Source organism: Eptatretus burgeri, chromosome 10 (assembly GCF_056783735.1).
Source record: "Eptatretus burgeri isolate ZD-2024b chromosome 10, Ebu_testis_v1, whole genome shotgun sequence".
Classification (NCBI taxonomy): Eukaryota; Metazoa; Chordata; class Myxini; order Myxiniformes; family Myxinidae; genus Eptatretus; species Eptatretus burgeri.
In genome coordinates this window covers 92,502,982-92,517,796 of record NC_140970.1, presented here as the reverse complement: position 1 = coordinate 92,517,796, position 14,815 = coordinate 92,502,982, and the positions used below count along the sequence as shown (strand labels likewise).

General features: G+C 39.1%; 1 protein-coding gene across 1 annotated transcript in view; it reads right to left on the bottom strand.

Annotated features, from left to right (window-relative positions):
* Window positions 1–764: 764 nt before the first annotated feature.
* LOC147019124 (uncharacterized) overlaps window positions 765–14,815 on the bottom strand; it is a 223,369-nt gene continuing 209,318 nt past the window's right edge. The window contains exons 94-97 of the mRNA XM_085899932.1: window positions 10,463–10,660; window positions 6,440–6,492; window positions 6,216–6,325; window positions 765–1,255 (exon numbers count right to left, since the gene is read on the bottom strand). Of these exons, the coding sequence (XP_085756058.1) occupies window positions 1,205–1,255; window positions 6,216–6,325; window positions 6,440–6,492; window positions 10,463–10,660 (412 nt within the window). The 3' untranslated portion in view covers window positions 765–1,204. The remainder of the gene's footprint in view (window positions 1,256–6,215; window positions 6,326–6,439; window positions 6,493–10,462; window positions 10,661–14,815) is intronic.

The following is a 14,815-nucleotide window of genomic DNA, read 5'->3' as shown; positions in this document are numbered from 1 at the left end:
TTCTTTACCCTCAGAGTATTGCTCCAGCTCCTATCTGCACCACTTTCAGACTCCAAGCCAGATTATCCTCCCACTCACAGCCACACTCTGATTCCTATCACTAAGCCAGTTTCCAATCCAGCTTCAGTCACTATTCTTCCCTCTACTCCACAAGTCCTACTCTTAACTAATGACCTCCGATGTTGTATCTTATCAAATGCCTTCTGAAAGTTTAGATATCCTACATACACTGCATTTCTTTCATCCAACCAGTCAGAAACTGCTTCATGAAATACCATTAAATTTGTCAAACAAGACAACCATTGAGTAAATCTGAGCTGACTCCCCTAAATCAGCTTGAAATTATTCAAATGTTTCCTTTATTTAATTAACATCTCCGACTCCTTCCCCACAACTGAAGTCAAGCTGACAGGTATATAGTTCCCCTGTTCTCTCTGGAACCTTTCTCCACCCCAGCTCTCTTTCCCAATGCTAAGATCACACTACACACTCCTCTATTCACCCACACCTTCTGCACCCCCCTTGCCATCCACACCCCCACAAATGTGCGCACCTCTCATAGACCCACCCAGCGGGGTGGTTCTCCATGGGGACATCTCCAAAGTTAGGAAGCCAAAATAAATTTTATGAAAACAATGAGTAAAAATTGTTTTCTATTGTTACAAAGCAATGAAAATTGCTTTTTAACATCTACGTTTGTAAGTAAGCGAAGCGAATGTCATCTACGTTTTGAGGCACCACAAAAATCATGTGATCATCTGAGGTAAGATATAAATTTTCATTTTATTCAGTACATATCAGGGGAGGCAGCTGGGGAATAGAATGGAGGCAAATAAATCATTCGATATATTTGAAATTAAATCGATAATTTAATAGCACATTTGCTCCAAAATAGCGCCAGCGCCAAACATACAATATACTCTTAATATGTGCAATTTGTGTTAAGTATTACTATATACCTTTTTCGTCCAACAAAAGTAAATATTTTATTCCCACCCAAAGCAAAAACAAGTCAATGAACATTATACAGACGTTTAAATACTAGAACTTTGTCAGTGCCCCAGAAAAATACAATTCCAAAAATAAACTAACACATGGAAAATTAAAAACAAGAATATATTGCAATGTGCTAGATTGTATCTTCCTATAAACTTGCTGTTATTCAAATACTGTAACAGCTTTTCACATGAAAAGCATCACTCCACTAGTTTTCACCTTCCACATTGGCAGATATCTTTGGCCTCGAGAACGATACCTGTACGGAGAAATGTGTAAGGGCCGGGGCGAAATAAAGGATTGAGTATAAAAGATTTGACATCAATAACTTAAAGGGTTAATGCAAGGACCATTTTTAAAATCTAAAATTCAGTTTGAATATTAATATTATGTTATTCATGAGGCAGTATCTTGATTATCTTGAAAAATATAAAAACTTGTTTACCTTGTGGAATTTACCTTGTGCCTTCAACTTCCTATTACATTTGCATGGAGGGAGAGGCTATATTAATTGATGTGTCGGTGAATTGGTGTGTGAGTCCACACGTACATCAACTTAAATACACTGTAAATCTATTGGTTCACGAGTCAGTAAGTGACCACTATGTTCGTTATGGGTGTGTGTCTGTTTGTCTGTCTGTCTGGAGCATAGCTCCGTGGGTTTTGATCCGATCTTGATAAAATTAGGGTGCGAGGTTTGTATCATGATCTAGTTGTGGTTTCCGGAGAATGGGCGTGCTGCGCCCATTATGGGCGGAGCCACGCCCCAAAAAACGTGTTTTTAGGGGGTAGCCGGTTTCAAGTTACATCTTCTCCGAGGGGGTTTGTCGAATCTGGCAGGGGTTTTGGTATTTGGTTAGCCCAATGGCACCTGCATAGCTCCACGGAGCTCGATTTTTCATTTTCGTCCCAAGGTCAAGGTCACAAGGTCAAGAACTTAGAAAATGTCAAAAAAATCAATAAATTGGGCATCGATCTCCTCAGGTTTTCAACTGTTTTGAATGAAAGTTGGTATGCAAGTCGTGCTCTTCGAGTACTCCAACTTTCATCATTTACGTTTTTCCCGATTGCCGCCAATTTGCCTGTGGCGCCCCCTCGAAGGTCAAAAAAATAAAAAAAGCGAACCGTGTACATTGCTCGTGAACGATCGCCATCTCCAGACTTGTCTATAATATAAAACGAGCTTGGTCTCGGCGTGCCTCCCTGCATCCGTCCGTCAACAATTGTCCTATCGGGGATACCACTAATCAAGCAATGACGGTATCGCCATCTTTTTATCAATCAGATGCTCAGCAATCTGCAAACAGTATACTATAGTTGAGTAAGGTGAGGATAGATGGGCTGGTTTCAAGTTACATTAAAGCAAAAACTCTTCCTCCTTCATCTTTTTCTTCACTTATAACAATGGTGAGTCTCATTCAATCCCTTTTCTCATTTCAAAAAACGCTTGCTGTATTGGTTCACGGGCGCCAGCAGGGACCACTATTTTTTGTTCGCGGGCGCCAGCAGGGACCACTATTTTTGTTGTGTCTGTGTGTGTCTGTCTGTCTGTCTGTTTGTGACTCTCTCCAGAGCATAGCTCCGTGTCGTTTGATGCGATCTTAATGAAACTTAGACACAAGCTAGATATCATGGTCTAGTTGTGTCTTTTTGTATGAGGGGCATCCCACACCCCTTGTGGGCGGAGCCACGCCCACTTGAACTTTTTATTTATTTATTTTTTCTCGCAATTTCATTTCCTAGAAGCTGTGCATAATGTCCATAAGTACATCATATAAAAAATCCGATTTGATTTGGTCAATTTTGACGGAAGAGATAGGTTTTTACGGTAGGGCTTCCTCAATAATGCCCGCGAACCATCGTTGCCTCCCGGCTTGTTCAATTCTTTTTTTTTTTTCAACATTTCCATTTTATTCATATATCAGTCATATATCACCCGATCAAACAGTATTTCTGATAACACACCACCTTTTAAAGCATCACAAAGCAGGTCGTTCTACTTGCAACTCAGGTGAGAAAAGGATACGAACAAAAAGGCAACCGATATTTCAATAATTTATTTGCACGATTTTTAAAGGGTGAAAGTTAATTTTTATTTATTTTCTCGGAAAACCTGTCAGTCAAAACATGATACCATCTACTTATTGTGTAAGCAAAAACGGCAGAATTCACTTCTTCCCCTCTGCACTGTATTCTCCATACGTGAGGGGAGGTGGACTGATGCGATATGGTGTTCCACAGAGGGGAGGAAGCACGTGACCTCAATAATTCCTCTCACGTGCACACGTAAAAATCTGTATTATAAAAGGAGCCATGTCTGCCTGTTTGTCTTCTGTTTGTCATGCTATAACTTGAGAACGCATTCACAGATTTAACCAACGGTGGTGTATTCAGGGAATTTGGAGGAAGGTTTGTGGCACAAAAAAAAGGGAAAGAAGGTTTTTGAGTGGGTACATCATGGGCACACGTGGTGAAACTGCAAATGCCAACTTCTGACACTGGTTATCCCTGCACAGAGGGCAGGATCTCCGAGGAATCCTTTTTTGTTCTTGTCCCATATATCAGCCATTGCAACAAAAATTGGTATTACTGGCAGTGAAGCGATGGGTCTAATATGTGAGTATATATAAAAACGAAGCCATCCGTGAAGTTGTGAAGCCGTGTGACTATTTGTCTATTAATTACATACTGTTTGAACATCAATTAAGCCCTGAATGTACACACATACGTCTATTAATTGCTTACTCTTAGAATGTACCTTTCAACCCTTTAGACTGCTGAGAACCCCTTAAAGAGCAGGTTGCGGGTCACCAAACATGTTCTGAAAATTTATCAATATGATTATATGTGCATTAAATAGTTTGATGGAAACTATTGTGGTTGCCTAACTATTGGGAAAATTAATGAAATTTAACTTCGAAGTTGTTATTTCTCGAGGCTGTTGAAAAAAACAGCCGCGTGCCATATATGGGTGGTGCATCACGTTCTCCAAAACAAAGCGGAAGCTCACTCTTTCATTGAAGAAGTGTCCAGTTGAGCAGGCTGTTCTTTCGCTTTTTTTGAGCTTGCAACTGTCTATATTACCTTTTTTTATTTTCAATTTTTGTAGAACAAAGTTATTTGGATATTTGTACATCATGCCTCGTACGTTTGTCGTCATGTTTTGCGAAAATGGCTGGAAAACGGGTAATCGCTCCCACCGATTCCCGAAGGAATCAAACATTCGTCGGCAGTGGATAAGATTTGTACAAACAAAACACGCGAATTTTCCTTGCCTTTTAAACTTTTAAACAATATCTTTGTGGAAAAAGCACTGCGGTCTAACATCTAGTCAAGGCGCCCAAGGCTCGACGCACCATCGAACATAAACCTTATAAAATATCGGAATTTTACAAACTTCACAACTACGGACTGTTAAGCATCCTGAGCGACTGCAAAAACCGAAAACAGAATTTGAATTGACTTTAAAACGAACCCGCAACGTCAATTGAAGCAAAAATCTCAATTCACCACAGGAATTCACGACATTATTTAAAATTATTTTGTCAAAGTCATAAAACCGTAATATTCAGCCATCCACGAACAATCTTTACATAATCCGACAGCTTAACAAGTCAGGCATGTGATGATAACCTTCATTGGGATGAAAAATGATTTTTAAACCTCATCTTTGGGGAAAAAGCGCTGCGGCCTAGATCTAGTCAAGGCGCCCGCGGCCATACGCACCATGCACCCTCAACTTGAAACGTTCATAACTCGACGAATAAAAGCTCAAATTGCACAATACTTATCCTATTCTTGCGAGCTCACGTTCCCTGTTAGTGGGTGAACAATCCAACGCTTGGCGAATTCTGCTTCGCAATGATTGGAATAGCCAACATCAAAGGATCAAAAAGCGACGTCGCTATTGACACTTGGCCGCCACAAGCCAGTTATCCCTGTGGTAACTTTTCTGACACCTCTTGCTTAAAACCGAAAAAGTCAAAAGGATCGCGAGGCCACACTTTCACGGTCTGTATTTGCACTGAAAATCAAGATCACGCGAGCTTTCGCCCTTCTGCTCCATGGGAGGTTTCTGTCCTCCCTGAGCTGGTAGTCAGTCCTGCCACTAGTACATGAAATAGGCCGTTTTCTTGCACTTGCAAGTAGCTCAAATTTATATGGCTCAGGGCCAGAAACTCCATAATATAAATTCACATCATCCTCCGACTCGTCCTTGGCAATATCGGAATTAAAACACTCAATTTCATCTATGCTGAAATCACTCTCTGATTCGCATCTCGCCATTGTTTACACGCTGTTTCCGAATGTTCACAAAGTTTTCGGAGAACGTGACGTCATAGCATCTTCGATAACTTCCGGACTGTTTTTCGATCACTGACAAAAGTTTTGACTTAAAAGTTAATTTTAGCATATTTTGAGTTTCAAATGGAAGAAAATAATTGCCCAACGATTATTAATGTGCTTACAACCTTCGAATCACGCGAAGTCATCATCGACCCAAAACCTGCTCTTTAAAACACCAAAGATCATGAATACCCCCAAATTCCTGAAGACAGATAAGACCTCGAGCACCCAAATGACTCTGAGGACCCAAAATACCCCGATGACCCATAAGACCCACAGGACCCTGTAAGATCCTGAAGCCGCCTTTTACCTTTAAGATTCTTTCAACACTTTAAGATCCCTTCACCATTTAAACTCATTACATCCTTCAGATGGATAAGACAGCAGGGACCGTTGACCATTTAGACTTTAGAGCTTCACACCAGTTGGACCTTTTTATATTACAAATAAATATAACATCACCAATATTACAACCAAGAAGGCATCAGGCAGTAGGTAGCCTGACAGGTATGATGAAAATCATCCAAATGGTGTCACTGTCCCCTTGATCTTTGACATATATATATAATCAAAAAACATTGAGATTCTCATTTTTGTCCTTCAAAATCATGTGGTAAAGTTTGACAAAGATAGCTGAAAGCATTCGCGAGTTATCACACTCACAGTGCCGAGACGAGCCAAGCCGCAACAAATGAGACAGACTGACACATAATAAATTTGGACAAAAGAAATGTTTCCATTATGATTAGTGTAAATCATTGCAACACAGCAAATCTTTAACATAATTTTTTTTTAATGACATGTGGAGAGGAGAGCTTATCCATGCTTGTGCAGCAATAAAATGCAAATTAAAGGTTCATGAATATATTTACCTGTTTTTGAGTGTCAACATGTTCGAGGGTTGGTTGAAGATAACGTGAATCATCTCTCGGAGTTGTGCTGAGACTTCGACCAAGGGAAGTTTCTGGAATGTTGGAAATCCCTATTGCAGGGGCAAAGACATTGTGCAGAAAGAAAATCACAAAGAAAGAAAAAGAACACACAATTCATCATAAGGGTTATTTCCCACACCCAAACCTCTCTTCATAAGACATACATGGGATATTTCTTCTGTCCTTGAACGTTCCCCAATGGTTTTCAGCAGAAGCACTAAAAAGCAAAGAATAAACAAATACGTTATTGGGGATTAAAAAAAAAATTATCATACATGTAAATGTTGTTAACTACATTAAGATGGCATTATGGTTTTATGTTTTATGTCTGTTCTGAGTCTGGGGGGTCAGGGGTTCAATGATGACCCTTGCGGAGTCAGAGAAAAGAACTTAATAACTGTGCGTGCTGCTTCCTCACTCGATGCTCAGCATTTGGAGCACAGAACATGGAAAATCTCCGTGGGTTGTGTGGGGTGGAGGGTGGGGGCAGAGAGGGAGATTTTTCCTTAATTGCCCCATTGACTGCAAAGGAAGTGACATCACACCACAACATTGTTGGTCACCAGAATCTGACCCCAAATTGACAAGAATATTTTTTTATACATTACTAACAAACACCCACCCGATGGGCAGAAGTGCATCCAATCATTCCTAATGTTTCTTGTTGAGCCAATTCTTGTTTGCTGGACTGGGCCAATTCCTGTTGATGCCTCTGTCTTGCATCCTGATGAATATAATCCAATCTTTTTCTTGTTGTGATGCTTTTGGCTTTTTTCTTGGCATTGTGATTCACTTATTTGAATTGCAATTTAATTTTAGCTGCAAACAATATATTTTTCGAACATAAATTTTCTCTTCATTTTTTTCCCCAAAATTCCAGCCAAAGTATTTCATATTTTCAAGATCTGAATGGCTCTATCACCACCAAATCGAACATTTCCTGCAACTTTAATTTCATGGCATTTTCTCATATCACACCTCCTTATCAGACTTTTAGAAAATTTTCAACTCCCAAAGGAAGGAAATGCCAAAATGGGGGAATTTTCTTTTTTTTTTTCAAATGAAACTTGCACAGGCACAGCTTCAGGGTGCAATCATTAATCCCTGAAAGTTTCACCTTCCTTGGTCAAATCCTCTTCCTGGAGGAGTAGATAATATATGCATAATACTGTATTTTCCCTCCATTATATATTGATTTGTGATGTCACCTGTGGCTGAAAAACAAGCTAATTGTAAGAGGGTGCTTTGCAAGCATAAATTGGAGCAAAGTCAATGGTGCACCATCGCAAATCCCCACAGTTCCTACCTCAAGCAAAGTTGAAAGATGGGGAAAAAAAAGTTCTCCCAGGAATGACCGAATATAAAATTAGAGTGAAAAAATATTTTCCCATTTTGACCTCTGTGACCCTAATTCCCCACCCCGAGGGCATGAACCTGGAGTCAAAGAAATAAAATCGTTCCATATTTTATGCATCCTCCAATCTGCATATACAAAGTTTCATGAGAAAAATGTCTTAAAATGTGCCTGTAATTCCATTCTTTTGTACTTCCCTTTTGACGCTACCCCAGTGGAAGCATCAAAAGGTCAAAAATAGTACTACGCCTTTCTTGCCATCTGGTGATCATATCTATCCGGTTTGATGAATTTCTGACAACCGTTTAGGAGAAGATAGCATGACGGAAAGACCTACAGACGGATGGAGCCGATTACAATATCTGCCCCCCCCTTTTTTTTTCCAAAGACCGTGGGGATAAAAACAAATGTGCCACTCATTTCTGAATATCTAGCAATCAAGATTTCAGATTATTTGGAGTCTCACATGTTTTTATTGAAATTTAAAATTGGTGGCCTGTTCAGCTTCCCCATCTGAACTGATGGCTCACAATGTTCAGAAATCTAAGGTCAAATCCCATATACTAAAAATGTATTTGTCCATTGTCTCCTGAAGACATTGTAATTGACGTTAAAAGTACTTTATGTGTAATATTGTCTTTCTCTTGCATGCAACTTATGTACAAGTTCAACAATGTCTTCAATTATGTAAAAACTAGAGCGTTCATTGAACACTGTAACCAATACAGTCATGAGACAAAAGGAAATGATGGAAAGAGAGCCAACGTTTAGACAGGGAGTGGCAAATTTGATTGGCTGAGATGGCATAAAATGGTGTAATGTTTTATCCAAGTACTGCTAAATGGAAGGTTTTTGAAAGCACCAACAAAGTGATTTGTGTTCTTAAATGTTCAAGAATATAGTTATCGTCAAATAAAATAAAGGTTTAAAAGGTTATCGAAAAAAACTTTTTTCGGAAGTTCACAACCATTGATGCATTATCTTTTACACCACCTTATTTAACTCGCTATATTAGTTCTCCATGCCTGTTGTTTGAGTCCTTTATGAAGTCCCTAAAAACAGTAAGTTTCTGTTAGGAATAATTTTCAATTTTGTTTGACAGGCAGACAGACTTTAAAAAATGATGAGATTCCATACAATTTTCCAAATTCAGAGCCTAAGTCCTGCTAAACTGCAGGTTTGTGTTCCGGTTCACGTTCTTTTGTTCAAAATTAAATTTAAATTAAATAATTTCCCGATCATAAACTGACGTCTGTAGACAGATAAACAGATATACAGATATACAGATATACAGACAAAGTGAACCAACTGCTCAACCCCGCTTTTCACTTCATGTGTGCGAAGTAAATCTGAACTTCTGACAACAAGAATGCTCGGCGATAATATGGAAATAGCACTTTGGTACTACTAATTAGCAACATGTAGTCAAAGTGCTGGCAAACCAAGTCTTAGTCAAGAGGTCTTGGAATTGAGGAAAGTTCCAAAAATTATCAACCAAATATAAGTAAAAGATCTCAATAAAGTATTTATAGTCAAATAGTTGATAGATATCGATCTTTGTTGAACGCCCTTCAACCTACCATTTTACCATTCTTCTTCCTTCATAAGGTGAAAGTGACGGAATAATTTATTTCATTGGCAAGTAAAAGTTAGTGAACTAGTCAATGACTTCAGGCATTATCAAACAGAGTTCAAGCTGTAATGGCTCCTAAGCCTCATAGTGTCATGCTTATCTCGATAATTATTGGATGCCAAGACTTTCCAACAGTGAATTTCTTGCATGTTGACAGTTTCAATCATACAAACTAAGAAAGATACAGCTGAAATAAGAGAATGGCATTAATTCCATTTCAGGAGAGATGTTCCCAGAGAACAGCCTTTGGTATTAAGAGTCAAAGGGATTGGGCAAGGTATTGTAAATATGTCACACAAGTAAAATTTTTGGAATGGAAGAAAAACAGCAACTGATAGTAATGTTCCAGAGGGATGAGAGAAAGAGAATATGGTTGAGGTGTGGCAGGTGCTTTGAGGAGGAAAGTCATCTTGAACTTGTGTACCAATTTAGTGTGACCATACATCATGTTGAACTGTGTGCACACTTTAAGCCAAAGGGGTTAATCATTTATACAAAGTTTGGTGGGAATCACTCAAACCATTACAAAGAACTCCCCTCCCCCAATTCCACATCCCCCCATTAATTAAAAAAATCTCAAAAATATAATTGAATTTTTTCAACATAAATTCCCCATGGGGCTCCCGTTAAAATCCGGATCCAATATAGAGCCATCATACCCCCTCCAGGACTCCCCCTCCAAAAATTATTATCCCCCTCCCCCGATTTTACTCCTTGTATGTGCTAAATTTGGTTGCTACAATATAAGCTGTTACAGAGATTTCCCCTTCAATTAAAACAAACAAAAAAGTTAAAATAAAGAAACACCTGTAGCCCCCCTCCCCTCCCCTCCACATTACAATCCCCATGGGCCTTCATTGTATGTGCTAGTTTGGTGGCTCCACAATGCTCCATTCTCTAGATATACAAGACATAAGGGAAGGCACAGACAGCCAAAAAGGAAAATGGAGTACAAGTGACAATAAGGGAAGCTTTGCATTCGTGTCAGTTTTGCCTGATGCGAGACTGGTCAGCAATTGCACTGCACATTGACACCATTAGTTTTGGCAGGTTTAAATTTTACCAATTTTGCAGTCTTTTGTCAGGAAATATCAAAACCATAAAACAAATTAATTTTGAAAAACCATTGCTAATATGATATATTGTTGCAAATTAAAAGTTTTACAAACATACAGCATCCAGTTCACTCAAGTGACAAACCTGCTGTTGTCCTTGAACAGGTGATGGGATTGTGAACGGGAGTTCCATCTGAACAAATAGAAGATGATGCCGCCCAAAATTGCGGCCAGCAGAAGGCCTGCGAGTGTGCCAAACAGGATCTTGTGGAAGGCTGTCGTATGTATTGTTGAGTGTTCGCATCTATCACCTGAGAACTCATACATACCTTCACGATCACAGCTGGAAAAGAGAATTCACATAATTAAAGGAGCAAAAATTGAAAAAACTTTTAGCTCTTACAATATACTTTCACATGCTTTATCAACCAGTGTTGTACATTTGCAGACAATTGCTTTGAATTTTCCATAATTTTATCTCACAAAATTCTTCCAATGTAATTCTAAAGGTCCTTTGATTGATTTGTGTATTGGAATCAAATTGAATAAAGTACCAAATAAAAATGATAAAACTCCACGATCAGTGATGTTTCCAGCAGTGTCATTAATGATTTTGGTGTGGGACAAAATTGAGATGATAAATTTCAGGAAAAATCTGAGTTTTTCTAAAGATCAATCAAATTGTGCACACTGAGAATGGCATACATGATACACTATGGCAGAGGCAGGATGGGCCAAACGAGGTTCTTCAAAGCATAGTTTGGTTCTGGTTTCCTCGATGCCAGATGCCACCCTCTTCACTCTGAAAGACTGCCTTCAAAAGCTGAGGATGCATGTTCTGGAATATTATTGTTTAGTAGTTTATGCTAACTCAAAACACCCACTCCGTTTGGGAGCATTGGCAAGTCAATCCCCTCCCCTTCCCTTAGCCTGGGTATTACCGACATGTATGAAAAATTTGGTGGAGATCGGGCCAGTCCTATTTTTTTTCGATGATTTTCAGATATTCTAGCACATTACCTATAGAGCGATTGCATCACCCTCCCCAACCCCCAAAAGTGACACACACACACACACACACACACACACACACACACACACACACACACACACACACACACACACACACACACACACCTCAACAAAAAAACATCAGTTGCCCCCTCCCAACTGTCCCATCTTTGCTCTTACCCCCAGCCCAACCTCAACCCAAGTCCTCACATTACTCCTTCATACCCAAAGGCATTGATCCCCTCTGCACAATCAAGCCTTCAAACCCCCCACACCTCCACCCCCCAAAGCCGCAACCTCCCCCTTCAAAAGCTGTCCCATCTTTACTTCCACCCCCATCCCGCTCATAAAAGAAACAGGCATTTCCACATAGCAACAGCAGAGAAAGTAACGCTTTTTGCTACCCTATCATGTTATCACCGACTTATTTTTTTGTTTGGGATGCATTGTTGAGGCTCGTATGAGAGTGAACACATAAAACACAGAAAGGGGGGCATGAGACAAGAGGGGCAGGAGAGGGAAGGACAAAACAGTGGGGAACAGAGACATTAGGATATCTATGGAAGGGAGAGCGATTGGGCAGGGAACAAGGGGTATACAAGATGGACACTGCAGGGACTTTCAGGAAGAAAAGCAGGGAATTTGAAGGGGGTGAGTTTGGGGTGGATTAACGGGGGCAGAAAAGATAAAGAGGATTTTCCAAAGAGTCAGAGAGATCATTGATGAAAAACAGAAAAAGAACAGGGCCCAGAGTGCTGCCTTGAGGAACTCCAGCCTCGACAGGAAGAGGGGATGAGAGAACTCCATTGAGGGCTGCGACAGGAGAGGAAGTCGGCGAGCCATGAGTGGAGATGGCCTTGGACACCAGAGGAAGACAGTTTGGTGAGCAGTGCCAGACTGTGTCAAAACCATACAATATGTGTACAGTGTGACCAGTCTTTGGCTTTTTTCACAAGATCTTGGCTATTCGTTGTTCACCTTGGTGTCTTGGTTTTCTATAGGTTTTCTTGGCGTATAGGATTTCTATTATCATCGCTTTTCAGAAACCTTGTGATTTCTTGGCTTTTTCATTGGCTCACCTTGGCATTTATGAAAATGAGGAGTGGTCACACTGTATGTGTAGGGATATGGCTCTGATTTCATATCTGGCATTGAGTACCTCCATCCATTGTTGGGAGAGCAGAAGCAGCATGTCCAGGGTAGAGTGACTTGGTCTGCAACCAAGTTGATGATTGGAAATCAAGCCATTGGAGAAAGGGAAAGATTTAATGTCTCAAGCGATGATGAAAACCCATCAGTTTTAAGAGAAAATAGTCAGAAATAAGGGCGAGTCTCCGTAACCTCCACAGTAAACGTGCTTCTTGAGAGAAAGGGTTCAAAAGCGTTCTTAAAGCCCAGGTCAATCAGATGAAAATTGTTTATTTTTCAGATGGAAATTGACGATTTTAGAAGTTTGACATTGAGTTGACCTTAAAAACAATTGGTTTCCAAATTCAGTGATGCACTCTGCTATGCTGCTTAACCTCAGGTTAATTACATGAAAATTGAAACATTTTCAGATGAAATTTGATGATTTTATGTTTGACCTTGAGCTGACCTTTGACCTTTTGGCCTCAAAAATTCCTTTCCCAATTCAGTGATGGACTGCAAATCCTGTTCAACTTTCAAGTCAATCGGATGAAAATTGACGGTTTTTCAGATAAAAATGGATGATTTTAGAAGTTTGACCTTGAGTTGATCTTTGACCCTTGACCTCAAAAATAGTTGGCTTCCCAATCCATTGATGCAATATGCAAATATTACTCAGTTTCCAAGTCAATCACATGAAAAATGACGATTTTAGAAATTCGACCTCAAGATGACCTTTGACCTAAAAATCAATCGGTTTCTCAGTTGAGACTCCCTCTACAACTTGATAAAGTTTAATGATGATCAGTTTAGACTTGACACATGTAGGCAATAAATAGACAGACAAACAGACAGACAGAATAACAAAATCGACTGAGCAATATACTTGAAAAATCTTCGAGTTTGCGAGTAACAAACAAACAAACGAACCCAAATTCAATACCCTCTCCTTTGGCGAGCACAACCAGAAGAGCACTCTGTAGAGTGCATACCTCTGCCAATTAATTAATTAATTCCTTAACTATTATCAATTTATTAATTACTTATTTATTTTATTTCTCATCCTGGCAATATCTCAGGCACCTTTTGAGCTGGGATTATTTAATTTTTAATCGATTAATTAGTTAATTTGTTGATTAATTACTTAATTTTCAAAAAGCCTGATGCAGTTGAACATATCGGGCCCAATAAATGTTTGCAATATCATGCAAAACATCATTTTTGGCTCCATCTCAGTGGTGAAGAATCACTTTGGAAATTAAATAATTATTGTATCTGGATCTGGATTCGGATCTTCAAATTTGAATAAATTCATCATCGTCACACACCCAACCTATCCACCAAGTTTCATCCAAATCTGTCCACAACTATTTGAGATGTATTGCTATGTCGATTTTGGCCCTATTTCTCAACAGTGACGAATCACTTCAAAAATTTGAGTTGCCGGATCCAGATCCAGATAGTCACCAAAATCTAATCAATTCGTCCTTCTTACACACCCAACCTGCCCATCAAATTTAATCTGAATCCGTCCACAACTTTTTGAGATATCCTGCACACAAACGAACAGGAAACTCGTGGTGAAAACATAACCTTCTTTCACCTTCGGTGGTGGAGGTAATGACTAAATGAACAGATAAACAGCAAAGTTGCAGAAAAGAGTGAAAACAAGAGTAAAACAAGTACCGGTACATTCAAAGTACACCACCCCCATGCCAAAGAAATTTTCGAAACAATCCTCCAGCGCATGACATCCCCGCGGTGCTTTCAGCACCCAGTGATGCCGCCTTGCATCACATGGAGTCGGAAATGGGAGAGGTGTATAATAATTGATTGATTAATTACATAAATAAATAAATAATCATCATAAAATAATTAATTTATTAATCAATTGGCTGATAGCATACCGAAACCACCACTGTTTAATCCGAATCTGTAACTTTTTGAAAATTAAGTAATTAATCGACAAATTTAATAATTAATCGATTAAAAATTAAATAATCCAGCTCAAAAGGTGCCTGAGAAATTTCCAGGATGAGAAATAAATTAAATAAGTAATTAATGAATCGATAATAGTTCCACAATTAATTAATCAAAAAATAAAAAAATAAAAAATTTTTGCCAAAGAAGATCTTCACTTTTGTCACCAAATTTCAGCTTCCTAGCTCAAAAGGATGGCTGAGATGTCACCCTGAAAGCAAGAAAGAAAATAATTAATTGATTAATCAATAAATAAAAAATACTCTTGATAGCCAAATCACTTGGTCACTGTCATGTCCAAATATCAGCTACCGAGCTCAAAAGGTGCCTTAGATATTGCCAGGATGAGAAATAAAATAAGTAATTAACAAATCAATAA